This window comes from Hemiscyllium ocellatum, chromosome 44, assembly GCF_020745735.1.
Source record: "Hemiscyllium ocellatum isolate sHemOce1 chromosome 44, sHemOce1.pat.X.cur, whole genome shotgun sequence".
In the NCBI taxonomy this organism is placed as follows: Eukaryota; Metazoa; Chordata; class Chondrichthyes; order Orectolobiformes; family Hemiscylliidae; genus Hemiscyllium; species Hemiscyllium ocellatum.
The window spans coordinates 8,119,510-8,146,229 of record NC_083444.1 but is presented as its reverse complement, the minus strand read 5'-3'; the positions used below and the strand labels follow the sequence as shown (position 1 = coordinate 8,146,229).

The following is a 26,720-nucleotide window of genomic DNA, read 5'->3' as shown; positions in this document are numbered from 1 at the left end:
CAGCTGTGCTGAGGGAGGATATTCCTGCAAATACATCCAGAGAAGTTATTTGGGTGGAACTGAGAAGTAAGAAAGGGATGATCACCTTCGTGGGATTGTATTATAGACCCCCAAATCGTCTGGGGGAAATTCAGAAACAAACTTGTAAGCAGATCTTAGCTATCTGTAAGAATAATAGGGTGGTTAATGTAGGGGTTATTAATTTTCCAAACATAGACTGTGATTCCATAGTGTTAGATGGAGAGGAATTTGTTAAGTGTGTACAAGAAAATTTTCTGATTCAGTGTGTGGATGTACCTACTAGAGAAGGTGCAAAACATGACCTACTCTTGGGAAATAAGGCAGGGCAGGTGACTGAGGTGTCAGTGGGGGAGCACTTTGGGGCCAGTGACCATAATTCCATTAAATTTAAAATAGTGATGGAAAAGGATAGACCAGATCTAAAAGTTGAAGTTCTAAATTGGAGAAAGACCAATTTTGACGGTATTAGGCAAGAACTTTCAAAAGCTGATTGGGGGCAGGTGTTCGCAGGTAAAGGGACGACTGAAAAATGGGAAGCATTCAGAAATGAAAATCCAGAGAAAGTATATTCCTGTTAGGGTGAAAGGAAAAGCTGGTAGGTATAAGGAATGTTGGATGACTAAAGGAATTGAGGGTTTAGTTAGGAAAAAGAAGGAAGCATATGTAAGGTATAGACAGGATAGATCGAGTGAATCCTTAGAAGGGTATAAAGGCAGTAGGAGTATACTTAAGAGGGAAATCAGAAGGGCAAAAATGGGACATGAGATAGCTTTAGCAAATAGAATTAAGGAGAATCCAAAGGGATTTTACAAATACACTTATCCAGCCAACATTTCTTCATACATGGCTAAAGTGGGTACTGCAGATGCTGGAGAAAAGGGTGGTGCTGGAAAAGCGCAACTAGTCAGACAGCATCCAAGGAGCAGGAAAAATCAACGTTTCAGGCATCTATTCACGCATGTCTATCAAATGTTCTCTCTCCCATGCATTTTACAGCCTGTTGCTTTGTCAGCCCCGGGGCACAAGATTCTCAAACAATTATTTTTTGCCCCTGTGTTCCCTTTGGAAACCACCGTCTCTTCCATCAAATCTCGCGGCAGCGGCCCTGGAGGCTTGAACAAAGTGCCTTTCCCATCCGGGACACTCTGGGGGCCCTGTTCACTCACACAGTCCTCTACCCACCCCTCGACACACACAGATACACACACAGACGGGGCTTCTCACTCACTCAGCACAGCCTTTCCACACCTCCCAATGGCTCATGTTGCTGTCCGTTCTCACATGTCCAATCTTTCAGCGAGAACCCCTCCCCAGCCCACCTCCGCCAGCACAGATTAAACAGGCAGAATGGTCTCATCTATAAATACAAGGAGCTCCCCACCTATTAGAGAGTGCAAAGACCTCAGTTGGAGGAGGGTCGAGATCAATGAGCTGATTCTATTACAGCATTGCCAGCACCGTCAGATTGAACTGGAGATTTCCAACATTTTTTTGAAACCCGAAATGATCGCTGGGGAAATCAGTGGGAACTACCTCAAGACAGCAACTGATGAGGTAACACCCAGCATCATCTCTGGCTGGCTCAGTTGGTGACAATGTGGGAGAGCCTGGATCTCAGGGATGTGGCTCCAAGGCCCATGTTGGGTGACTGACGTCTTTTGAAACACGCACCTTCTTTCCATCAGCTCTCTGACCCACTCTGCAATCTCCCCTGACCCCTCACTGACCCCGCCCCACATCTCCTGCTCTCAGGAATCAATTCTCAGCTTCCCGTGAGAGGTCATCCCCAGCGCTTGTCTCCTTTGACACCTTGCAGTTCTGGATGGAACAGTCGGGACCAAACAGAATGAGGTGTGAGAGTTTGGGTCAGTTCCCTGAGGGAGGAGAGAGGTATAAAAGGATGCAACACAATGGCCCCACCCAGGATCGAACTGGGGAACCTTTCGCGCGTGAGGCGAACGTGATAACCACTACACTATGGAAACTGCACGACCGGACCAGTTTGGTACCTGTTCCTTCCTGCCTGGGGCACCCACTCATTTATTCTGGATTGATGTCATCTCTGGAAAGAAGCTGTGACACTCCTCCTGATTTCACTTGTGAAACAGGCAGACCTTTCTCTTTTCAGTCATCACAGGCAGATACATACAGCATTTCACTTCCTCCCAGCTGCTTTGACAAGTGCATTTGTCATCCATACCCAGTGAGGTCTGTGCTGTGTCGTCAAGTGGCGTTCTTGATAAGGGATAGCATTACAGCTGTGCTGAGGGAGGATATTCCTGCAAATACATCCAGAGAAGTTATTTGGGTGGAACTGAGAAGTAAGAAAGGGATGATCACCTTAGTGGGATTATATTATAGACCCCCAAATCGTCAGAGGGAAATTGAGAAACAAACTTGTAAGCAGATCTTAGCTATTTGTAAGAATAATAGGGTGGTTAATGTAGGGGTTATTAAATTTCCAAACATAGACTGCGCCTGCCATAGTGTTAAAGGTTTAGATGGAGAGGAATTTGTTAAGTGTGTACAAGAAAATTTTCTGATTCAATATGTAGATGTACCTACTAGAGAAGGTGCAAAACCTGACCTATTCTTGGGAAATAAGGCAGGGCAGGTGACTGAGGTGTCAGAGGGGGAGCACTTTGGGGCCAGCGAACATAATTCTATTAGATTTAAAATAGTGATGGAAAAGGATAGACCAGATCTAAAAGTTGAAGTTCTAAATTGGAGAAAGGCCAATTTTGACGGTATAAGGCAAGAACTTTCGAAAGCTGATGGGGGGCAGATGTTCGCAGGTAAAGGGATGGCTGGAAAATGGGAAGCCTTCCAAAATGCTATAACGAGAATCCAGAGAAAGTATATTCCTGTCAGGGTGAAAGGAAAGCCTGGTAGGTATAGGGAATGTTGGAAGACTAAAGGAATTGAGGGTTTAGTTAGGAAAAAGAAGAAAGCATGTGTAAGGTATAGATAGTAGAGATCGAGTGAATCCTCAGAAGATTATAAATGCAGTAGGAGTATACTTAAAGGGGAAATCAGGAGGGCAAAAATGGGACACGAGCTAGCTTTGGCAAATAGAATTAAGGCAAATCCAAAGTGTTTTTACAAATACATTGAGGACAAAAGGGTAACGAGGGAGAGAATAGGGCCCCTCAAAGATCAGCAAGGTGGCCTTTGTGTGGAGCCACAGAAAATGGGGGAGATACTAACCGAGTATTTTGCATCAGTATTTATTGTAGAAAAGGATATGGAAGATATAGACTGGAGGGAAATAGATGATGACATCTTGCAAAATGTCCAGATTACAGAGGAGGAAGTGCTGGATGTCTTGGAATGCATAAAGGTGAATAAATCCCCAGGAACTGATCAGGTGTACCCTTGAACTCTGTGGGAAGCTAGAGAAGTGATTGCAGGGCCTCTTGCTGAAATATTTGTATCATCGATAGTCACAGGTGAGGTGCCGAAAGACTGGAGGTTGGCTAGCATTGTGCCACTGTTTAAGAAGGGTGCTAAGGACAAGCCAGGGAACTATAGGCCAGTGAGCCTGATGTCGGTGGTGGGCAAGTTGTTGGAGGGAATCCTGAGGGACAGGATGTACATGTATTTGGAAAGACAAGGATGGATTAGAGTTAGTCAACATGGCTTTGTCTGTGGGAAATCATATCTCACAAACTTGATTGAGTTGTTTGAAAAAGTAACAAAGAGTATTGATGAGGGCAGAGTGGTTGATGTAATCTATATGGACTTCATTAAGGCGTTTGACAAGGTTCCCCAATGCAGATTGATTAGCAAGGTTAGATCTCATGGAATACAGGGAGAACTAGCCATTTGGATACAGAACTGCCTTAAAGGTAGAAGACAGAAGGTGGTGGTGGAGGGTTGTTTTTCACATTGGAGGCCTGTGAACAGTGGAGTGCCACAAGGATCGGTGCAGGTCCTCTACTTATTGTCATTTACATAAATGATTTGGATGCGAGCATAAGAGGTACAATTAGTAAGTTTGCAGATGACACCAAAATTGGAGGTGTAGTGGACACCGAAGAGGGTTACCTTAGATTACAACAGATCTTGACCAGATGGGCCAATGGGCTGAGAAGTGGCAGATGGAGTTTAATTCAGATAAATGTGAGGTGCTGCATTTTGGGAAAGCAAATCAGGGTTGGACTTATCCACTTAATGGTAAGGTCCTAGGGAGTGTTGCTGAACAAAGAGACCTTGGAATGCAGGTTCATAGCTCCTTGAAAGTGGAGTCACAGGTAGTTAGGGTAGTAGAGAAGGTGGTTGGTATGCTTTCTTTTATTGGTCAGAATATTGAGTACAGGAGTTGAGAGGTCATGTTGCAATTGTACAGGACATTGGTTAAACCACTGTTGGAATATTGCATGCAATTCTGGTCTCCTTCCTATTGGAAAGATGTTGTGAAACTTGAAAGGGTTCAGAAAAGATTTACAAGAATGTTGCCAGGGTTGGAGGATTTGAGCTGTACGGAAAGGTTGAACAGGCTGGGGCGATTTTCCCTGGAGCATCGGAGGCTGAGGGGTGACCTTATAGAGGTTTACGAAATTATGAGGGGCATGGACAGGGTAAATAGGCAAAGTCTTTTCCCTGGGGTAGGGGCAACCTTTTCACCTAGAGAATGGTACGTGTATGGAATGAACTGCCAGATGAAGTGGTGGAGGCTGGTACAATTACAACATTTAAGTGGCATTTGGATGGGTATATGAATAGAAGGGGTTTGGAGGGATATGGGCCAGGTGCTGGCAGGTGGGACTAGATTGGGTTGGGTATCAATATCTTGATGTCTCGAGGAATTAAGGGCTATGGAGAGAATGCGGGTAAGTGGAGTTGAAATGCCCATCAGCCATGATTGAATGGCGGAATGGACTCCATAGGCCGAATGGTCTTACTTCCACTCCAATGTCTTATGGTCTTATGGTCTTACGGTTGCCATGGACGAGTTGGACAGAAGGGTCTGTTTCCATGCTGTACATCTCTTTGACTCTAAGTGGCAGAAAGACATGTTGCAAATAGAAACAGCAGGTTGAGCTGCTGCAGGTATTTGTGGTTTGTCAGTGCAGTGTGTTTGATTGGAGCAGTGCCTTCACAAGATAAGGCTGTGTTTGGGCACGTTCACAGGCTGTAACAGACTGAGATCTGGTCAATCATTTTCTATTCAGAGAAAAGTTAATGTTCAGCCTGGGATTGGTACCCAGGCACCCAGACAGGGGCAGCAGAGAGTCAGATATCTGAAAGTTCACAGAGAGTGGACTCCTGAAGGGCACATGTGGATACCTGACCTTACAAGGGAATGGATGAGGTTGGTGATAGTTCATGGAATGGGGGCATTGCCTGCCGAGGCCAGAGGGTGTTACCCATCCTTAATTGTCCCTTGAACTGAGTGGCTTGCTGGGGCTTTTTCAGTGTAGAGTCGACGACAAGGAACCCAGCCGGAGAGTGAAGGTTTGTACGGTCCGGTGCCATCTCATTGGATGGCACTGCAGTGCCGATGGACTGTGTTATGACGGACCCGCGGGGTCCCATCTTAGTGTGTTCTTTTGGAAGGAGAGACCCACACTGGCATCTTTAGTTTGGCGCAGACTGTCATTTATTCACAGAATCTTAACTGGGAAATGATACAACGAATTATCAAGCATGCATTCGTTGGAGAAGGCGTTCTCCCCCCCGTTCGGACTTGGCACAGTTATACTTCGCACTGCCTGGAGTCCCCGGTCAGATTTTCCTTGTCCGCCTTCCTCATTGGTCCGTTCATCTGCGCGCGATGGGATCCGTCTTCCCATTGGCCGCATCGAGGTGCCTGTCCAGCTCCTGCTGTGCTTGACAATGGCACAGACGTCCTGGGGCCAGCGGTTCCGATCCCGTAATCAATAGTTCATTGTTTAGAGAATCAACGCTCATTACTATGGGTCTGACAGGCTAGTCGTTTTCCGTGATTTAATCAATAGTTTCAGCAAGTAAATTAACAGGTACTTTTATCAACTATGAGTTCCAATAGAGCAATTCACACTGTCTGACAGTTACAGGTTCCTTTATCCATCATGAGTTTCGATGGAACAATTGACACTGGCTGGCAGTTACAGGCTCCATGATTTAATTAACAAAATGTATATCAATTGCAAGCTCCAGACAGGTAGTCATGCAGTTGCCAGCTTCAGCCCGCATGGCTGTTATTAACCATTTCAGGGCTGGAACTAGAAGTGTCTGTTGCAGTAATAGTATTACCCTCCCTAGCCCTACATTAAACACCCTAGTAGTGTAATCACCCCAACAACTGAATGGCCCACTTCTCCTGTATCTTGCTCCTAGAGTTACACACAAGTCAGACTTTATAACAATAGCAAACTTCACTTCCCTCAGAGTGTGCCTGGTGCAGTTTTACAGTGAGTAATAACTGTTGTCACAGTCACCATTACCAATCCCAGCTTTCAACTCCAGGTTTATTCATTGTCTTAAAATCCCATTTTGAGTGCAATGATGGGATTTGAACCAATGCCTTACATTATCAGTCCGGTCCCACTGGATGAGCCAGTGCAGTGATATTATCATCCCAACACTGTGTGCCCACTGGGGCAACATAGGTATTGAGATGTAATTGTAATAGAGTCATAGAGTCAAAGGGCACAGAAACAGACCCCTCAGTTCAACCAGTCTATGTCGAACATTCTCCCAAACTAAATTAGTCCCACCTGCCTGTTCCTGACCCATATCCCTCCAAACCTTTCCTGTCCACACTCTTGTCCAAATGTCTTTTAAATATTGTAACTGTGCCTGCATCCACCTCTTCCTCGGGAAATTCATTCCTCGTGTGAACCACCCTCTGTGTAAAAAAGTTTGCCCCTCATGTCTTTTTAAAATCTTCTGCCCCCAGTCTTGAAATCCACCACCTTAGGGAAAAGACACCAACCACTATCCTTATCTAGCCCCCTCATGAGATTTTAAACCTCGATAGGGTCACCTCTCAACCTCCAGTGAAAAAGCTTCCAGCCGATCCAGTCTTTCTTGAGAACTCAAACTTTCCATCCTGATAAATCTCTGCTGAACCCTCTCCAGCTTAATAACATCATTCCTTTCACTTGGTACTACAACTGGATGCTGTATTCCACAAAATGTCATGATTTGGAGATGCCAGTATTGGACTGGGGTGTACAAAGTTAAAAATCATAAAACACCAGGTTATAGTCCAACAGGTTAATTTGGAGGCTTGAGCTTTCGGAGCGCTCTTTCTTCATCAACAGCGCTCCGAAAGTTAGTGCTTCCAAATAAACCTGTTGGTCTATAATCTGGTGTTGTGTGAGTTTTAGTCTTACTCCAGAAGAAGCCTCACCAATGTCCTGTACAATCTCAGCCTGACTTCTCAACACCCATGTTGAGAGTGTGGTGCTGGAAAAGCACGGCAGGTCAGGCAGCATCCGAAGAGCAGGAGACTCGATGTTTTGGACTAAGGGCTTATGCACGAAACATCGATTATCTTGTTCCTCGGATGCTGCCTGACCTGCACCACATTCTCAACTCAGATCTCCAGCATCTGCAGTTCTCACTTTCTCCTGCTCAACACCTCTACTCAAAGGACTGAGCAATGAAGGCAAATGGGCTAAGTGCCTTTTTCACCACCCTGTCTACATGGGACGTAAGCTTCAAGAAGTTATATACTTGAACCCCTAGGTTCCTCTGTTCTCCAGCATCACTATAAGTTGGTGTATAAGTTTCACGGCAGAGTCCCATAATTCATTAGCTCTCAGGTCATCGATTTCTCGTCAGCTTACCACGGCGTCCTGATTTCATGCAATCACTGAAGGTGCTGGATTCTGGGTGATCCGCACTTTTCCAGGCTCTTTGAGGAATTGAGGTCCTGCATTCCTGAGCCCATTGCCATTCACTATTCCTGAATCCACTCCCTCTCCTCAGTCCCTTTCCTTAAAGTGTGGAGCCCAACTCTGGGTCCAAGGCATCCAGCCAGGCTCTTAATTGCAGGAAATCTCTGAGTTTCTCAATTCAGCTCTTTCCCGATTAATGACCATAAGATGCAAGAGTAGGCCATTCAGCCCATCCAATCTGCTCTGCCCCGCAATAAGATCATGACTGATCTGATCACCCTCAATTCCACTTTCTTGCTATTGTGGCCTAAGTTACCAGAAGCTAACTTTAACTTATTAAACAATCTCAAGGACACTGAAACAACTATTTTCAACTTTATTGCAAAGAGCAACCCCGTCAAAGAAGGAAGTGAAACTGCATCAACCAATTCTCAGGGCTCATTCCCCGATTGAGGATTTAAAGTTCAGATGAGACTGCAAAAAGCAGAAGAGGTTTCCTTAAACAGGCTGGAAGTTTGCAATGAATACGTCCTGAAGCATCCAGAATTGCCTCAAACCTTTTATCATTTTAGAGCGTTTCTGTGACGATATTCTGTGCACGACTTATTTTAATCTGATCGTCATCGCAACTGGGTCATAAAAGGTTATTAAAATGGCTGCCCTTGGCATGAACCAGTCATTTCACTGAACTCACATGATTTCCTGTCAATGTATGCAATCCCCCCTTTCTTCTCGCTCTCTCTCCTTCAGTTGCTCTCTCCCCCTCCTCCCTCTCTGTACCTTCTCCCTAACCCCTCCCTCCCCCTCAATTCATTTTCACCCTGCAGCTCCGCTTTCCTCTTCCCCTCTCCTTTCCAGCTCCTCTCCCCCTCTGTACCCCCTCCCCATCTCCTCCATACCCCCGTCCTCCCCACCACTCCTCCATCTACTCCCCCATCACTTCCCCCTCCCCCCACTTTCCACTCTGTACCCCTCCCCATCTTCTCTGTTACCCCTGTCCTCCCACCACTCCCCCTCCCCCAATCACTCCCCCACTCTCCCCTCTCCTCCATACTCCCTTCCCTCCCCCTTCAACCATCCCACCCACTTCCCCTCCCTCCTCTCAACCCCTCCCTCTCTCACTTCCCTCTCCCCTTCGCCTCCTGATGCCCCATCCCCCTCCCCATCCATCGTCTCCTCTTGCCCCTCCCTGCTCCCCATTTCCCTCCCCCTCCACTTCTCCTGCCCCCCTACAACCTGCCACCCCCTTCCTGTCCCTCTTTCCTGTCCCCCTCCCCACTCCCCCGCCTCTTACCCCACCTTATGCCTTCCCCTGCCACCTCTGTTCCCCTCCCCCTCCCCTTCCATCCTCTTCCCTTCTCCCTCCCCACTATTCCCTCCCATTCCACCTCTGCTCTCCCCCTTTTCCACCACCCCCTCCCCTCATCCCTCACACCCTCCCCTTCCCGTTCCTCCCATAGCCACACCACCTTCCACCTTTCTCTCTTCCCCCTTACCTTCTTCCTTCTCTCCCTCTTCCCCCCTTTGCCCTCACCCTCTCCCCCCCCCACTCTCACCCTTCCCTCCGCATCTCCCCATCGCCTCCCTCACGTCTCCCCACTCCCCTTACCCTTCCCCTCCCCTCACCCCTACTCCCCTCTCCTTTCCCACTACCCGCTCGCCCCTCCTACTTCTCTCCTCACACTAACCTACTCCACCCCCACCCTCCCCATCTCCCCCTCCGTCTTCTCCCTCCCTTGCCCCCTCCCGTTGCATACGACCCATTTCCTCTCCCTTGCCCTCTCCCCACCCCTCACTAACCTCCCCTTTCCATCCATTAACCTCTTCCCATTCTCCCCAACCACCCTCCCTTTCCCTCTCTTTCTCTTCTTCTCCCTCCCTTTCCCTCCCACCCACCCACCCCACCGTACCCCACCCCACCCCACCGTCTCTCTCCACTCCGTCACTTTGTCTCTCTCCCTTCTTCCTGTCTCTCTCTCTTTCACTGTCTCCGCACACAGACACATTGTTGATCTGTGTGTGTGTGTGTTCCGCAATTCATACAGGAAGTTGTGCAACAAGCAATGGGCCGGTCGGACGGTGAGTGACAGAAATCACCTGAACTCTGGTGAAGCAAGAGCCGGTCCTGGTCACTCGGAGAAAGCCAAAACACACTGCCCGTCAATATTCAGAGCTGGCTCTGGGAAGTCGACTGCAGGGAGAGATCACCCCTTTGAGCAGAAGGACGGGAGCAACTGACTGAGAAGCTGAAAGACCGTGCACCGACAGAGAGTGAACCGATTTGGGACCCCACTGAGGCAAGGGATCAGCCCATTGGTTGGGTTTGACATTAAGGTAATCTCATCCATCTCTCTCCCTGACGCGCGAGAGTGAATGTGGGGTTGGGGAAGGGTGGAAGGGGGCAACAGTAGAGATGGCCATTCGCACCCCCCCCCCCCCACTACCTCTTTGGTTCAAGTCGAGAACCATAGACCATTCTTGCCCATGTGGACAGGAAGGGGCGCAGGGGCTTAAAGTCAGGGCCAGAAGATGTGAGGCTGGAAGAGCACAGCAGGTCAGACAGCATCCAAGGAACAGGAAGATCCACGTTTCGGTCAACGGGAAGATCAACAGTCCGGGGAGGGGGAGCCCAGAAGTCTATAGAAGGAGGGGACTTGTTCTGGGGGTAAGGTAGATGGGATGATGGTAGGTGGAAGCAGTGGGAAGGGTGGACAGCTGAGCAGGATAGGTTAGGTCAGGTCAGGGAGGCAAGGAAGAGGGGAAAGGCTAGACATGGAATTAGGCTGCAGGGGGAGGGTTGCGGGAATTCTGAAGCTGCTGAAGTCAATGCTGAGGCCACTGAGCTTATGCCCTAAATGGTGGGTTCCCCTGCTCCTCAGATGCTGCCTGACCGGCTGTGCTTTTTCCAGCGTCACGTCTTTTGAGTCCTTGCTCAGCAGACCATGGGATGGACATGGCACCGGAGAGGGAGAGGAGGGGGAATTAAAGCAGATGGCAACCAGAAGGTCAGGTTGGCTGGTGTAAACAGAGCGCAGATGCTCAGCGAGTCTGCGTTTGGTCTCCCCCGCCCCCACCCCCCCGATACAGGACGAAGGAGACTCTCAATCCTTATTGTCGTTGTGGGTGGAGGGGGTAGGACAGTTTGGGGCAAGAGTGCATGAGATCTGAGGATGAGGCTATCCTCCATTACTGAGGAAGAGAAACTGTGCTCCCTACAGTAATATGATGTCTGGGATGTCCTGGAGTGGAATGCCTCATCCAGATGGAGCAGAAGAATTGGGAATATGGGCTCCCATTTTGCAGGCAGGTGGGTGAGAGGAGGTGGAGTCGAGATAGTTGTGGGGCCGGGTCAGAGGGATATGGGCCAAACGCTGCCAATTGGCACTAGATTGATTGAGGATATTTGACCGAGTTGGACTGAAGGGTCAGTATCCGGGCTGTAGGACTCTATGAGAGGGGAAGTGGACAGGTGAACAAACGAAGGGTGATGCAAGAGGAGACATTACCAATCAGCAAGTGGTCAGGGTCTGACGGGTAATGAGGTGGCGGCTGTGGAACAGTTCAACTGAAGAGGGGACAATGGTTATTAGGGTAGGAGAGGTGTGCAGGGGGAAATGGAGGTTGGCACAGAGAGTTACGCAGCATGGCACTGTCGAGATGGGATGAATGGCTAACTGAAAGCTAACCCACTGATTGGTTGACATCTAGATCATGGCAACGCAAGAGCTGGCACCACCACCAGAAGGCGCAACACAGGGCACTGCCACCCTCCACCGGCAGATGAATGCCAATGAGCTCCAGTCCATCATGCCCTTGATGAACTTCAACATGGAGGAGTTTGTGGCACAGACGGAGGAGGAAGACGCGGCCTTTTGTCGGCAGAGGGTGAGGGGCTACAATGCTCGGATGAGGAGCGAACTGAGGAGGCTGAAGAGCTTCGAGAGCTACCCATCGTTCTCCAGCTGGAGTCCCGAGGAGATGGCGGATGCAGGTTTCTACTACACGGGCACCAAGACCTACATACAGTGTTTCTGCTGCGGGGGAGTCCTCTCCTGCGCCAGTCTCACCAAGACCCCGTGGTTGGAACACAGGCTGTTCGAGCCTGACTGCGGTTTGGTCAAGGCACTGGATGTTGGTGATGTTCCCAAGTATGCCGTGCGGGTCCAGCCACCCAGCAAGATCCTGCAGAGCCAACGGCAGCAGCTAGTGGAGGAGAGGAGCCGGCTGGAGAGCTTCGGGAGCTGGCCTTTCTACACACCAATGGAGCCCACTCTGTTGGCGGGAGCTGGGTTTTTCTACACAGGTGACCGCTGGTGGGATAGAAACATGCGGGAATTGGCCATTAGAATCACACACCCCTCTCCAGCTGTGTAGGCATCACTGGCTGGCCTGATATTGTAAGTCCCTAATTGCCCCTCGTGAAGCTGAGGGAGGGGGTTGGCGCAAGATCTTCTTGAACCCGGTTGAGTGACTCCACTGGACCATTTTAGAGAGTGGCTGATTAGGGGCCAATTGCCATGGTTCTCAGGGTCACATGTGAGCCCCAACTGGGCAAGGGGAAGTGACAGCCCGCTGCTATCGTTGCTGGACTGTCCATCCAGAGACTGCTGTAATCTCTTGGGGACCCAGGTTTGATTCCCACCTTGGTGGGATTTGAATTTGATGTTAAAAATCTGGGATTAAAAACCAAAAGATGACCATGGGACCATTATTGGGAAAAAACGCTCATGCCCTTGAGGGAAAGAAACAACCACCCTTATCCGGTCTGGCCTACAGGTAACTCCAGACCCACAGCCCAATGTGGTTGACTCTAAACTGCCCCTCTAGGCAATAAATGTTGGGCCTGCTATTCAACAAATTAAAATTCCGTCGCCTTTTTGGTGAATCAGTTTGGGTTTTTAATGTCACTCCAGCTTGGGACATCCCCATCCGCAGTCCAGACTGAGGTGCTGACAGTGTCCCCCACCCATGGAGAAGGGGAGGGGGTGGGGAGGGCTAAGCATTTTGCAGTGGGAGCTTTCGGAGGAGGTGGCAGAGGGATGTGGACTCTCGGGATTGTGGGGGAGCTCAGGGAAGATAATCTGGGAGGGCCAGAGCGAGGGGTCAGCACGATATCGATTTCAAGTGCCCAGGCCATGACTGCTCCTCATCTCCCCTCACCCGACAGGCAGCAAGGACCAAGTGCAGTGTTTCTCCTGTGATGGCAGCCTTGCCAACTGGGAGGAAGGGGACGACCCATGGCAGGAACACGCCAAGTGGTTCCCACAGTAAGTGGACTTTTGCTTTCCTCTCGGATCCTCTGCGTTTTTCCGGAGCACACTCTTCCATTAGAGCGAGGCACTATCCCAATGGAGACCTGAGCGTCAGGCTCCTTGGCCCACAGGAAGAGGCGGTGCCCTCTCAAACCGCACCCGATGCTGGGCACAGCAGATATTGGCCACAGATTTGGTGAACATCAGGCCAACAGCTTCATGCACTGCCTGGGCATGGGGTGTCAACGCCGTGGGTCCCTTGGACACGAGGGAGTGAGGGTTATGTGTGTTGCTTGGACATGGGAGAGTGAGAGTTGCATGAGTGAGGGTTTCCTGGACACGGGAATGTGAGGGTTCTGGGTATTCCTTGGACATGGGACTGTGACAGTTACATGTGTTTCCTGACCATGGGAGAGTGACAGTTCTGTGTGTTCCCTGAACATGAGAGAGTTAGGATTCTGTGTGTTCCCTGGACACAGGAGTGTGAGGGTTGCGTGTGTTTCCTGGACATGAGTGAGGGTTCTGTGTGCCTGAACACGGGAGAGTGAGCGTTACGTGTGTTTCCTGGACATGGGAGAGTGACAGTTCTGTGTGTTCCCTGGACACGGGACTGTGAGGCTTTCGTGTGTTTCCTGGACACGGGAGTGTGAGGGTAACATGTGTTCCCTGGACACTGGAGAGTGAGGGTTATGTGTATTGCTTGGACATGGGAGAGTGAGAGTTGCATGTGCTCTCTGGACACAGGAGTGTGAGGATTCTGTGTGTTCAGTGGACACGGGAGATGTAGCACAGTATGATTCCTGGACGCAGGGAGTGTGCACTGTGTCCATTGTCCCCTACCTCGGGGACCGATGTATAATTCTATGGCCTGATCCCACAGTCCAATGGCTCTGTTGTCTTTCCAAGGTGCGAGTATCTTCAGGGACAGAAATCCGAGGAAGAAAGGGACCAATACTGCCGGAACTACATCGGATTTCCTGGAGCCACGGTGAGAGTTTCACTGAAGCACAGATGAGGCCATTCAGCCCAATGGTGCCAGAGCTGGCCTCAGTAAATCCTGGGAGAGCTCCTCAGGTGAATTGGATGCCCCAATCTGTTTGAAATGGGACCCACAGGAGAGAGAAGGGTTCTCCTCCAGTCAAATGAGGCAACAGTGACGAAGCGCTATGTGGTGAGGAGTTACATTTCACTCCTGGAGCCTGACATAGATGTAGCGTGACAGGAGAGGCTTGGCTGCGCATGTGTGTGGTTAACTGTGAATCTCTCCTGTTCTCCCTGCTAGCATGCACCAGATGACATCACAGGCTGGTGCCCTCCAACTAGTTAGGTGCACCATGGGTGCTCCGCACTCGGCATGGAGTGGAACTCCATCGCAGACACTCCCCCAGCTCAGAGGTGGGGGCACTATCTGCAGTTGCCAGAACTGGACATCTGTTCGCCAGAGCCTTTTCAAGAGTTAGGGTGGGGGCTGAGGCCATTCTGGGGAGTCCATCGATGCTGTCCAAGCCGACAATCCCCAATTCCAGAGAAGGAATACCACCTTCTGCTATGGGACCCATTGGGCATCTTCCCAGGTGCCAATCCTGACACAGATTCGATGGATAAGGTTGATGGGGGAGGGGGAGGGTGCCCGAGAGCAAATGGGGCTCCCCTTCTCCCAGATTTCCTGAGGAGCATCTTTCTGTTTCCACAGGCCATCCACTTTCTGAGCCTCCCAGCATTGGACGACCTTCCCCCATCGCCATTGACTCGCAGCGATGATCCGGTATCACGTGAGTTGGCTTCAAGTCCGTTGGGCAGGGGGATGAGGGTAGATGATGGGGTGGGGGCCAGTCCACTCAACCTCTGCAACCCAGAGGGGGTGCTGTTCCTTTGAGAGTGGGGGGACATTGGCAGTGAAGAGAGCACCCTCACGACACTCTGAGATACTCACCCTCGCGCCGACCAAACTTGGTCCCCTCATGGAATCACTTCACAGAGGAGACCCTTCGGTCCATCCGACCTACCCAATCCCACTTTCCCGCACCCGCCTTGAATATGATGACGCCGTTACAGGGAAGGACGGAATAGGATGTGGCTACTTTCCCTGGAATGCCAGAGGCTGAGGGGTGACATTATACAGGTTATAAAATCATGAGGGGCATGGATAGGTTGAATAGACAAGGTCTTTTCACTGGGGTGGGGGAGTCCAGAACTAGTGGGGCATAGGCTTAGAGTGAGAGGAGAGAGATTTAAAAGGGACGTTTTCACACAGAGGGTGGTGCGTGTATTGAATGAGCTGCCAGAGGTAATGGGGGAGGCTGGGACAATTACAACATTTAAAAGGTATCCAGGTGGGTACATGAACAGTGAAGGTTCAGAGGGATATGGGTCAATGTATATTCCACAAACACACCATCCTCTGTGTGAAAACGTTGCCTCTTTGGTCCCTTTTAAATCTTTCCCCTCTCACCTTAAATCTTTTTCCCAGTAGTTTTGGACTCTGCTACTCTGGGAAACAAGCCTTATCTATTTACCGTCTATCCCGTCATGATTTTATTAACATGCCGAAAAGTCAGTTGTTGGGAAAAACCCATCTGACTCGCTAATATCCTTTCGGGAAGGAAACTACCGTCTTTTATGGTCAGGGCCTACACGTGATTCCAAACCCACAGCAATGTGGTTGACTCTTAACTTTACTCAGGGCAATAAATCCTGTGAATGAATTAAGAGTTGATGGGGAATTGTGCAAACATTGTCATGTTGCATGAGAGGGCCACCTTCAGGAGAACATTTGTATTTCACCCTTGAAATTTTAAGAAAACCTTATTTCGGAGGGAGATCTCAAGATGAAGGGGACATATTTTAGGAGAAAAACATTTTTAAAAAGACACGAGGGGCAACTTTTATATTCAGAAAGTTGTTCATGTGTGGAATGAACTGATGCAGGTACAGTTACAACTCTTCAAAGGTATTGAGGTAAGATGAATAAGAAAGGTTTAGCAGGATGTGGGCCAAGTGCAGGTAGGTGAAACTAGTTTAGTTTGGGATTGTGGTCAGTACGGACTGGTTGGACCAAAGGGTCTGCTTCCACACTGAATGGCTTTATCTGCTGTGGCAGGATTTGAACCTGCACCCACCTCCCCTCTGCCCGAACATCATCAGGGTCTTTGGAGTAACAATCCAGTGCTAATACCACAAAGCCATCAGTTCTCCCTGATCTTGAATGTTCCTGCTCTGAATCTGCTCTAACTCTGTTTTCATTTCATCTATAAAGACCTTGAAAACATCAGAGCAGAAATTAGGCCATTCAGCCCATCAAGTCTGCCCTGCCAATCAATCATGGCTGATAAGTTTTGCCACACCATTCTCCTGCTTTCTCCCTGATAAGATCACAAAACATTGGAGCAGAAATTCAGCCAACTCAGAGTGACACCTTTCCAACTTTCTGTAGGTTCCATAAACCGCTCACTGAGATATACAGAGTTACACTTGTCCGTCCATTCCCCAGTGGAAACAACTCTGTGATTCTCACAGAGTCCCATCACCAGCTCGGGAAGTGCTTATTCTGAGGTGCATTCCCCACACATCGTCCTACCCAAGTCCCACTTTCCTGCACCCGCCTTGAATATGATGACGCCTCTACAGGGAGGGACTGAATAGGATGTGACTACTTTCTCTGGAATGCCAGAGGCTGAGGGGTGACCTTATACAGGTTTATAAAATCATGAGGGGCATGGATAGGTTGAATAGACAAGGTCTTTTCACTGGGGTGGGGGAGTCCAGAACTAGTGGGGCATAGGCTTAGAGTGAGAGGAGAGAGATTTAAAAGGGACCTGAGGGGTAATGTTTTCACACAGAGGGTGGTGCGTGTATTGAATGAGCTGCCAGAGGGAATGGGGGAGGCTGGGACAATTACAACATTTAAAAGGTATCCGGGTGGGTACATGAATAGTGAAGGTTCAGAGGGAGATGGGTCAATGTATATTCCACAAACACACCATCCTCTGTGTGAAAACGTTGCCCCTTTGGTCCCTTTTAAATCTTTCCTCTCTCACCTTAAATCTTTTTCCCAGTAGTTTTGGACTCTGCTACTCTGGGAAAAAAGCCTTGTCTATTTACCGTCTATCCCGTCATGATTTCATTAACATGACGAAAAGTCAGTTGTTGGGAAAAACCCATCTGACTCGCTAATATCCTTTCGGGAAGGAAACTACCGTCTTTTATGGTCAGGGCCTACACGTGATTCCAAACCCACAGCAATGTGGTTGACTCTTAACTTTACTCAGGGCAATAAATCCTGTGAATGAATTAAGAGTTGATGGGGAATTGTGCAAACATTGTCATGTTGCATGAGAGGGCCACCTTCAGGAGAACATTTGTATTTCACCCTTGAAATTTTAAGAAAACCTTATTTCGGAGGGAGATCTCAAGATGAAGGGGACATATTTTAGGAGAAAAACATTTTTTAAAAGACATGAGGGGCGACTTTTATATTCAGAAAGTTGTTCATGTGTGGAATGAACTGATGCAGGTACAGTTACAACTCTTCAAAGGTATTGAGGTAAGATGAATAAGAAAGGTTTAGCAGGATGTGGGCCAAGTGCAGGTAGGTGAGACTAGTTTAGTTTGGGATTGTGGTCAGTACGGACTGGTTGGACCAAAGGGTCTGCTTCCACACTGAATGGCTTTATCTGCTGTGGCAGGATTTGAACCTGCACCCACCTCCCTCTGCCCAAACATCATCAGGGATCTTTGGAGTAACAATCCAGTGCTAATACCACAAAGCCATCAGTTCTCCCTGATCTTGAATGTTCCTGTTCTGAATTTGCTCTAACTCTGTTTTCATTTCATCTATAAAGACCTTGAAAACATCAGAGCAGAAATTAGGCCATTCAGCCCATCAAGTCTGCCCTGCCAATCAATCATGGCTGATAAGTTTTGCCACACCATTCTCCTGCTTTCTCCCTGATAAGATCACAAAACATTGGAGCAGAAATTCAGCCAACTCAGAGTGACACCTTTCCAACTTTCTGTAGGTTCCATAAACCGCTCACTGAGATATACAGAGTTACACTTGTCCGTCCATTCCCCAGTGGAAACAACTTTGTGATTCTCACAGAGTCCCATCACCAGCTCGGGAAGTGCTCATTCTGAGGTGCATTCCCCACACATTGTCCTACCCAAGTCCCACTTTCCTGCACCCGCCTTGAATATGATGACGCCTCTACAGGGAGGGACTGAATAGGATGTGACTACTTTCCCTGGAATGCCAGAGGCTGAGGGGTGACCTTATACAGGTTTATAAAATCATGAGGGGCATGGATAGGTTGAATAGACAAGGTCTTTTCACTGGGGTGGGGGAGCCCAGAACTAATGGGGCATAGGCTGAGAGTGAGAGGAGAGAGATTTAAAACGGACATGAGGGGTAACATTTTCACACAGAGGGTGGTGTGTGTAGAGAATGAGCTGCCAGAGGTAATGGGGGAGGCTGGGTCAATTACAACATTTAAAAGGTATCCAGGTGGGTACATGAATAGTGAAGGTTCAGAGGGATATGGGTCAATGTATATTCCACAAACACACCACCCTCTGTGTGAAAACGTTGCCCCTTTGGTCCCTTTTAAATCTTTCCTCTCTCACCTTAAATCTTTTTCCCAGTAGTTTTGGACTCTGCTACCCTGGGAAAAAAGCCTTATCTATTTACCGTCTATCCCGTCATGATTTGATTAACATGCCGAAAAGTCAGTTGTTGGGAAAAACCCATCTGACTCGCTAATATCACAACACCATTCTCCTGCTTTCTCCCTGATAAAGATCACAATATATTGGAGCAGAAATTAGGCCAACTCAGAGTGACACCTTTCCAACTTTCTGTAGGTTCCATAAACCGCTCACTGAGATGTAGAGTCACACTTGTCTGTCCATTCCCCAGTGGAAACAACTTTGTGATTCTCACAGAGTCCCATCACCAGCTCGGGAAGTACTCATTCTGAGGTGCATTCCCCACACATCGTCGCACCATCGTTGAGTCTGACGTCCAAAGGTCCAAGTTGGACACTGTGATCTCAGCCCAGACCCTCCTTAGCTCATAACGGTTTTCCTCTCTTCTTCATGTGTGACTAGGGCCAGACCCGGACTGGGGTTGGAATATTTTCGTGGCTGAGAGGACCCGGCTGGAGTCATTCCACACCTGGCCATCATGGTGCAGCGCCAACCCGGCTGAGTTGGCAGAAGCTGGATTCTTCTACGAAGGTCAGGGGGATTCCAAGCTGGTGGGCATAAGCGGGCGCCATCATCGCTGCTGGGAGCCACAAAGGGTTGGCGGGGGTCAGGGAGTGGGGTGGGGATGCAAGAGAGAAAGGTTTGCATTACTGTAGAGCCTTCCGGGTAACTGGTCAGCGAAGCTCGCTGTGCCCGGTTGAGATCAGCCATGCGATTGTGACCCGATCAGCCTTTGCTGTGGGATAAATGCCAACCCAAGGTGGCAGTGTGGTCTGAAATCTCCATCCCCTCCCCCCATCCCTGGCTGTCGTTCCTCCCAGTATTCTTGAGTCTCTCCACCCGTCTCCCATGCAGCAGGAGGTCAGTGCCCTGATCTTGGCTAAAATTCATGGCATTGGCCAAGGGGGCGCTGCCGTGGGGTGAAGTAGGGCTGGCAGGGCGAAGCGGGCCAGGTGCAGGGCGAACTTGCATCGTTGGTGCAGGGAACAGGGCACCATCTCATAGCTTCTCTCTTTGCATCTTCAGGTTTGGAGGACAGAATTCAGTGTTTCTGCTGCGGAGTTCATCTACACAATTGGGAGGAAGGGGATAACGCTTGGACGGAACACCAGAGACACTCGCCCCAGTAAGGAAAAACACGAGGCTGCGCTTGTTCGGGCCACCACACATGCACATGCCCCACGACATGTGCACAGTCCCACCTTTCAGATAGAGCAATCAGCTATAAACACCCACTCCAGAACCAGTGTCTTCCTGCTGGAAGTGGGATTAGTTTGAGGGTGGGGGGGGGTGGGGGGCACTCAGGCTAAGGGGTCCCAGCCTGTGCTGGAAGACCCTCAGCAATCTCAATTCAGATTTCACACTAAGTAAGGATTTTTTTTAAGTGCAGCTGGTTATCACTCCTCTCTGGACGTTTTCTCAATCAAATTGCTTCAACTTACACAGTCACAGAGATATACAGCATGGGAATAGACCCTTCAGTCCAACCCGTCAATGCCGCCCAGATATCCCAACCCAATCTAGTCCCACCTGCCAGCACCCGACCCATATTCCTCCAACCCTTCCCATTCATAGACCCATCTAAATGCCTTTTAAATGTTCCAATTGTACCAGCCTCCACCGCTTCCTCTGGCAACTCATTCCACACACATGCACATGGTGTCAGTTTTTTTTCTCCCCCTCTCTCCTGCACTGACCACACCATGTGTTTCCTTTGTCGGTTCTTCTTACTTTTAAAACTGCTATTGTTTTGACTTTTTGTCCCCAAAGTTCCAAAACAATGCAATAGCACATAAAACAGTAATTGCTGCTCCTGGAATTCGAGGATATCATCTCCAACACCTAAAAGATCTCAAAACAGGATCAGCTGTTACAAACAAAACTTTTTCCTGTCCTCCATCTTGGATTACCCAGAATCCTTTCATGAAACAACTTTGGAGCGAGTGAGTCTTGAACCACTACCACTGCGCTATCAAAGCCCTGAGTAAATGCCCTGAATATTTTCTATTATTTTCCACTGGATTTTCCCTGTGTCTGCTTTTATCTTAAATAATTTTTCTAACCAACCTTTTAGTTGTTGGTTTTGAACAGGGCTTTTTAAGGGTGTGAAAGCATCGTAAAGTAAGACAGTCCTACAACACAGAAACAGACGCTTCAGTCTAACCTGTCCATGGTGAACGTAATCCCAAACTAAATTAGTCTCCACCTGCCTGCTCCTGGCCCACATCCATTCAAACCTGTCACTTTTTGGAATTCTCTTCCTCGGACACCAGTGCAGAATGGGTAATCCAATGTACCCGAGGCCTGAGATTCTGATCCACAGGGAGTTCTATAGAAAGGACAGCTTCTTTCCCGTTCTCCCTCTCAAGTTGTTGATGAATGCAAGAGATTCCACTCAAACCGATTCTGATTTTGCATTCTAGGTGCCCGTACCTTCAGGCGAGAGACAAGGACGGAGGAGATGTGGGTCAGGCGCGGATTCAGGAATCATCCCCCACGATGCCGGTAAAGTAAACCTGTCCCTTTGCCCCCAGAAGGGGGCAGTGTCTTTCAGGGGCTTGTTGGCAACTGGATGCTGACAGCACCCACACCCCCCGCCACCCTCACCTCCCCAAAGCCCACTCAACCACCAGTTCTTCCCCTTTGGCCCTGACAAAAGCCGCATGTGAGAGTGACCCAAAATGTTGATTTTCCTGCTCCTCAGATGCTGCCTGACCTGCTGTGCCTTTCCAGCACCTCTCGAATCTAGACTCTGGTTTCCAGCATCTGCATGCCTCACTTTTGCCCAGAGTGACCCTGAGCGCAATCGATCTTTGCCAAGCATACTCCCGCCACATGCAAATGGTTAGCAAGGACGACATTTGTTGGCCATTAGTTGAGTGCCAATGTTGGTGGCGAGGCTGGCTGGGCCAATGAGACTGGCCTTTTTGGACAGCCTTATGTTGCTAACCTACTCAAGAAGGCCCTTAATTCAACACTGCACTGGGAGGAATCCCCCAAACCCCTTCCTCAGACAGTGTCAGCCCTGGTTACATATTGTAGTGTTCGGACAGGTCTTGCAATGTCTAGGCCAAAGGTGGCACAGTGGTTGGTACTCCTGTCTTGTGGCACCAGGGACCTAGATTCGATCCACCCTTGGGCAACTGTGTGGAGTTTATGTGATCTTCCTGTGCCTGTGTGGGTTTCCTCCCACAGTGCAAAGATGTGCAGACCCAAAGGGTGGATTGGCCATGCTATATTTCCCCCCAGTGTCATAAAGATGTGCACGCTAGGTGGGTTATCCATGGGAAATGCAGGGCTACAGGGTTGGGGCTGAGGTGGTGGAATGCTGTTCAGACAGGCGGTTTGAACTTGATGGGTCAAACGGCATGCTTCCACCCTGTCGCTCTTCTATATCTGAGCACCTTTCCGCGCAGTACCAATAATGGCCAAGCACAATGCCAGAGAACCTAATACACACCCAAACTATTGAAGGGGTGGAGCCAGAGCTGAGAGCGCTGGATGAGGGAGGTACAAGTTTGCTTCATGTTCTTAGCCTGACACATACAGAATGAGGAGCAGCTAGCATGATTAGATAACTTCTTACCGAGTGGTCCACAGATAACATACCTCAGGAGTGGGTGGGACTTGAACCCAGACATTACTACTGAACCACAAAAGCCCTCTGTTCACTCTCTATTTGCTGGAGTTCAGAATAGTCAGAGGGATTTCTCAGAGACAGGGTAAAGGCAGGAAGGATGTTCCCAATCACTGAGGAGTCTAGAACGAGGGGGGGCACACTTTGAGGGAGATTGGGTAAGACTGAAATGGACAGAAATGTCTTCACCCAGAGTGTGGAGCCTGTGGAATTCTCTGTCTCAGAATGTGGTTGAGACCAAAATATTGAATGTTTCCGAAAAGGAAGTGGATATTGTTATAGATTCAGACGTACAGCAGGAAACAGACCCTTCAATCCAAGGGTCTACGCTGACCAGATATCCTGAACTAATCCAGACTCATTTGCCAGCACTTGGCCTCTATCCCTCTAAACCCTTGCTATCCATCTAATTATCCGGACGCCTCTTAAATGCTCTAATTATATCAGCCTCCATCACTTCCTCTGACAGCTCATTTCATACACCCTCTGCGTGAAACTGTTGCCCCTTAGGTCCCCTTTAAATCTTTCCCCACTCATCCTAAACCTATGCCCTCTGGTTTGGGTTCCCCACCGCACGGGAAAAGACCCTGTCTATTCACCCTATCCATGCCGCTCATGATTTTATAAAGTTAAAAATCACACACAACCAGGTTATAGTCCAACAGGTTTAATTGGAAGCACACTAGCTTTCGGAGCGACGCTCTTTCATCAGGTGATTGTCACAAGCTAGTGTGCTTCCAATTAAACCTGTTGGTCTATAACCTGGTGTTGTGTGATTTTTAACTTTGTACACCCCAGTCTAACACCGGCATCTCCAAATTATGATTTTATAAACCTCTATAAGGTCACCCCTCAGCCTCTGACGCTCCAGGGAAAACAGTCCCAACCTATTCAGCCTCTCCCTACAGCTCAAACACTCCAACCCTGGCAGCATCCTTGTGCATCTATTCTGAACCCTTTCAAGTTTCACAACATCCTTCCTATAGCAGGGAGACCAGAATTGAATGCAGTATTCCAAAAGCGGCCAAATCAATGTTGTGTCCAAACCCCTGTACTCAGTGCACATCTCACCTCAAATATTCAATGCGTTATTCTCTGGAGTACCCAGCACAGCAACAGACTTGTTGGCCCTGACTCTGTGCATGTGTGTGTCAGAAAGAAACCGTGAGAGAGAGAGACTCCCAGATCTAAAGAGACCAAAGGTTATGGGGGAGAAAGTGAGAACATGGGACTGAGTTGGGTGATTAGTCCATGATTATTCTGACAGGCAGAACAGGTCCAAGGGGCTGAATGGCCTCGTCCTCCTCCTATCTCACTGAATGGCGGAATAGGCTCGAGGGCTGAAAGGCCTACTCCAACTCACTATATCTTAATGCTCTTGAGTCTGAGATTTGTGCAGCTTGAAGGCATTTCTCACGGTGCACCCCGGAGGATCTTAGCTTGTTGTACAATTGGGTCAGGACTCCTGGAGCTCTATGTGACATAAATCTTGTCTCTTGAACAGGAAGTGGAAACCCGGGAGAAGGAGGATCCCTTTGCTGGAGGTGAGTCTGTCACAATGAATTGATCCCCTACCGATCGCTGCTGATGTTCCCCAGAGTCTCGCTTCTGTACAGCAACTAGTTAGATGGTGTGGTGTGTTAATGTCAGTGTCCAGTCTAATGTGCTGGAGATGTGGGTTCGAATCTCACCAGGACAGATGGTGCAATTGGAACTCAATAAATGCTGGACTCAGAAGCAAACACTGTCTATTGTCATAAAATCCCTCTTGCCCATTCAGGAAGGAAATCTGCCATCCTTACCCGGTCTGGCCTACACGTGACTCCAGACCCACGGCCAATTCGGTTGACTCTCAATTGCTTTCTGAAATGGAGCAATTAGGGATGGACAATAGTGATGTCCACAGCTCGTCAAGAAATATCAATGCCCCTGCAATGTCTCCATATCCTGTGGCAATGCAGGCTTCCAAATCTCAAGGCAAGCCTGATGACTGTGTATCTTGGCCAAAGAGGGAAATCCATCCAGTCTGTCGCTCAAACTGAACAGAACCCGAATTATGGTCCAAAAGAGAAAGAAAACCTGAAGTCATGTGTGGCCAGGCCAGGTCATGACATGGGATTCCCATCCTAAGAAGGGATCCGGTTGGGTTTTTAATGACAACGGACCATTGTCACCATGGTCACTGTTGTCAAGAGTGGTCCCGAAGTGACCACGCTACAACTGGTCCAAGTGAAGGATTGCCACAGGCAATGAGAAATGGCCATTCCTCCCCTCTCTGTTGCTGCTGTCCCCTGCTCCTCCCTCACAACCCCATCGAGAATTGTATAACCCCCCTGGCAGAAAGGAAACCCATAGAGAGAGAGGGAGAATGTGTGGACCCATTCTATTGCCCTGAACTCTACAATAACGCCAATACTCCAACCCCTAATCCAAGTGAAGCAGAACCTCCCATCCCAAGTTAATCCACACTGCTGATGCCTTGACAGATTTAGAAGCACGTTTCGGGCGATGGGATGCCCCCCGGTCGTAAACGGTGCTATCAAAATGCAGCTCTCTCCATTCTCCATGAGCAAGAGTCGGGCATTCCATAAGATGGTGGGCCGATCTGACTTTCAGCCCTAATAATCTTTCACCCCCTATTTACCTCCACCTTAAAAAAACAAATCTAAAGCTTCAGCCTTTGCAGGAAGGAAATTGCAAAGACCCACAACCTTGTGAAAAGTAAAAATGGTTTCTTCAACTCTGTTTTAAAGGGGTGGCTCTGAATGTTTGAACTCTGACCCCTCTAGATCTAGATTCTTCCAGAAGATGGACCATCCTTTCCACATCCGCCTGGTCAAGTCCCCTCAGAATCTTATAAGTTGTATTTAAATCACCTCTGCTCTTCCACACCCGAGAGTATAGAGACCCCGGGCATCTCTAGCCATTCCTTCATCAGGCTAACTACTCTTTTCAGTAAGTAAACTTTCTCTGACCCCTTCCAACACATTAACATCCCTCCCTGAATATGGGGGACCAGTGATGTACACAGTACTCCAGCTGTAATCTCACTGATGCTACATATCAGTGAGGCATTACCCCACTAATCTCTTGCGTTGACCCATCCTCCCAATAACACATAGAATTTGAAGAGTTTTCCCTGCTTATTTGTTGTCCCTGCATATTAACCTTCGGAGATTCCTGCACAGGGACATCCAGATCCCTCGGTTTCATCACTGTGTGTGTCAGGTTTCACCTGCTGTGTCGCTTCTCAGAGTCATACAGCACGGAAGCAACTCTTTGGTGCAACCAGTCCGTGCCGAACATAATCCCAAACCAAACCAGTCCCACCTGCTTGCTCCTGGCCCATATCCCTCCAAACCTTTCCTATTCATGTACTTATACAAACATCTCTTCAACATCTCCGCATCCACCACATCCTCAGGAAGTTAATTCTACACATAAACCATTCTCTGTTTAAATCATTTGCCCCTCAAATCCTTTTCAAATCTTTCTTCTCTCACCATAAAACTATGCCTTGAAATCGCCCACCTTATCTATACCCGTCATGATTTCATAATAGTACCTCTCCAACCCCTCCACTCCAACGAGAAAAGTCCCAGCCTATCTGGCCTTTCTTTGATATTCAGACCTTCCGTACCCAGCATCATCCTGCTAAATCTCTCCTGTATCCTCTTCAGCTTAATAGTATCCTTCCTGTAACAGGGCGGCCAGAACTGGACACAGTACTGCAGAAGAGGCCTCACCAACGTCCTATAAAACCTCAACATGACTCCAATACTCAAAGCATTCAGCAATGAAGGCATCTGTGTTAAATACCTTCTTAACCACCCTGTCTATATGTAATGCAAACTTCAAAGAATTATGTACCTGATTCTCTTGGTCTCTCTGTACTACAACACCATCAAAAGCCTGAATTTTAAATACAGTCATAGAGATGTACACACTGAAACAGACCCTTCGGTCCACCTCGTCCATACCAACCAGATATCCCAACCCAATCGAATCCCACCTGCCAGCACCCGGCCCATATCCTTCCAAACCATTCCTATTCATATACCCATGCAGATGCCTTTTAAAAGTAGCAATTGTACTAGCCACCACCACTTCCTCTGGCAGCTCATTTCATACACGAACCAGTCTCTGAGTGAAAAAGTTGCCCCTTCGGTTTCTTTCATATCTTTCCCCTCTCACCCTAAACCTATGCCCTTGAGTTCTGGAGTCCACCACCCCAGGGAAAAGACTGTGTCTATTCATCCTATCCATGCCCCTCATGAT

General features: G+C 48.7%; 2 protein-coding genes and 1 non-coding gene across 3 annotated transcripts in view; 1 reads left to right on the top strand and 2 right to left on the bottom strand.

Moving 5' to 3' along the window:
* Positions 1 to 26,720, bottom strand: part of LOC132835225 (baculoviral IAP repeat-containing protein 1-like) — a 104,805-nt gene that overhangs the window by 41,908 nt on the left and 36,177 nt on the right. The gene's annotated exons all lie outside the window — the stretch shown is intronic.
* Positions 1,933 to 2,006, bottom strand: trnav-cac (transfer RNA valine (anticodon CAC)). The gene has a single exon. It is a non-coding gene; the product is annotated as a tRNA-Val (tRNA).
* The window catches only part of LOC132835212 (baculoviral IAP repeat-containing protein 1-like), a 33,255-nt gene continuing 16,276 nt past the window's right edge, over positions 9,742 to 26,720 (top strand). The window contains exons 1-9 of the mRNA XM_060854577.1: positions 9,742 to 10,184; positions 11,559 to 12,153; positions 13,018 to 13,117; positions 14,009 to 14,090; positions 14,796 to 14,874; positions 19,208 to 19,336; positions 19,832 to 19,931; positions 21,229 to 21,310; positions 23,947 to 23,986. Coding sequence (XP_060710560.1) covers positions 11,562 to 12,153; positions 13,018 to 13,117; positions 14,009 to 14,090; positions 14,796 to 14,874; positions 19,208 to 19,336; positions 19,832 to 19,931; positions 21,229 to 21,310; positions 23,947 to 23,986 — 1,204 coding nt within the window. The 5' untranslated portion in view covers positions 9,742 to 10,184; positions 11,559 to 11,561. The remainder of the gene's footprint in view (positions 10,185 to 11,558; positions 12,154 to 13,017; positions 13,118 to 14,008; positions 14,091 to 14,795; positions 14,875 to 19,207; positions 19,337 to 19,831; positions 19,932 to 21,228; positions 21,311 to 23,946; positions 23,987 to 26,720) is intronic.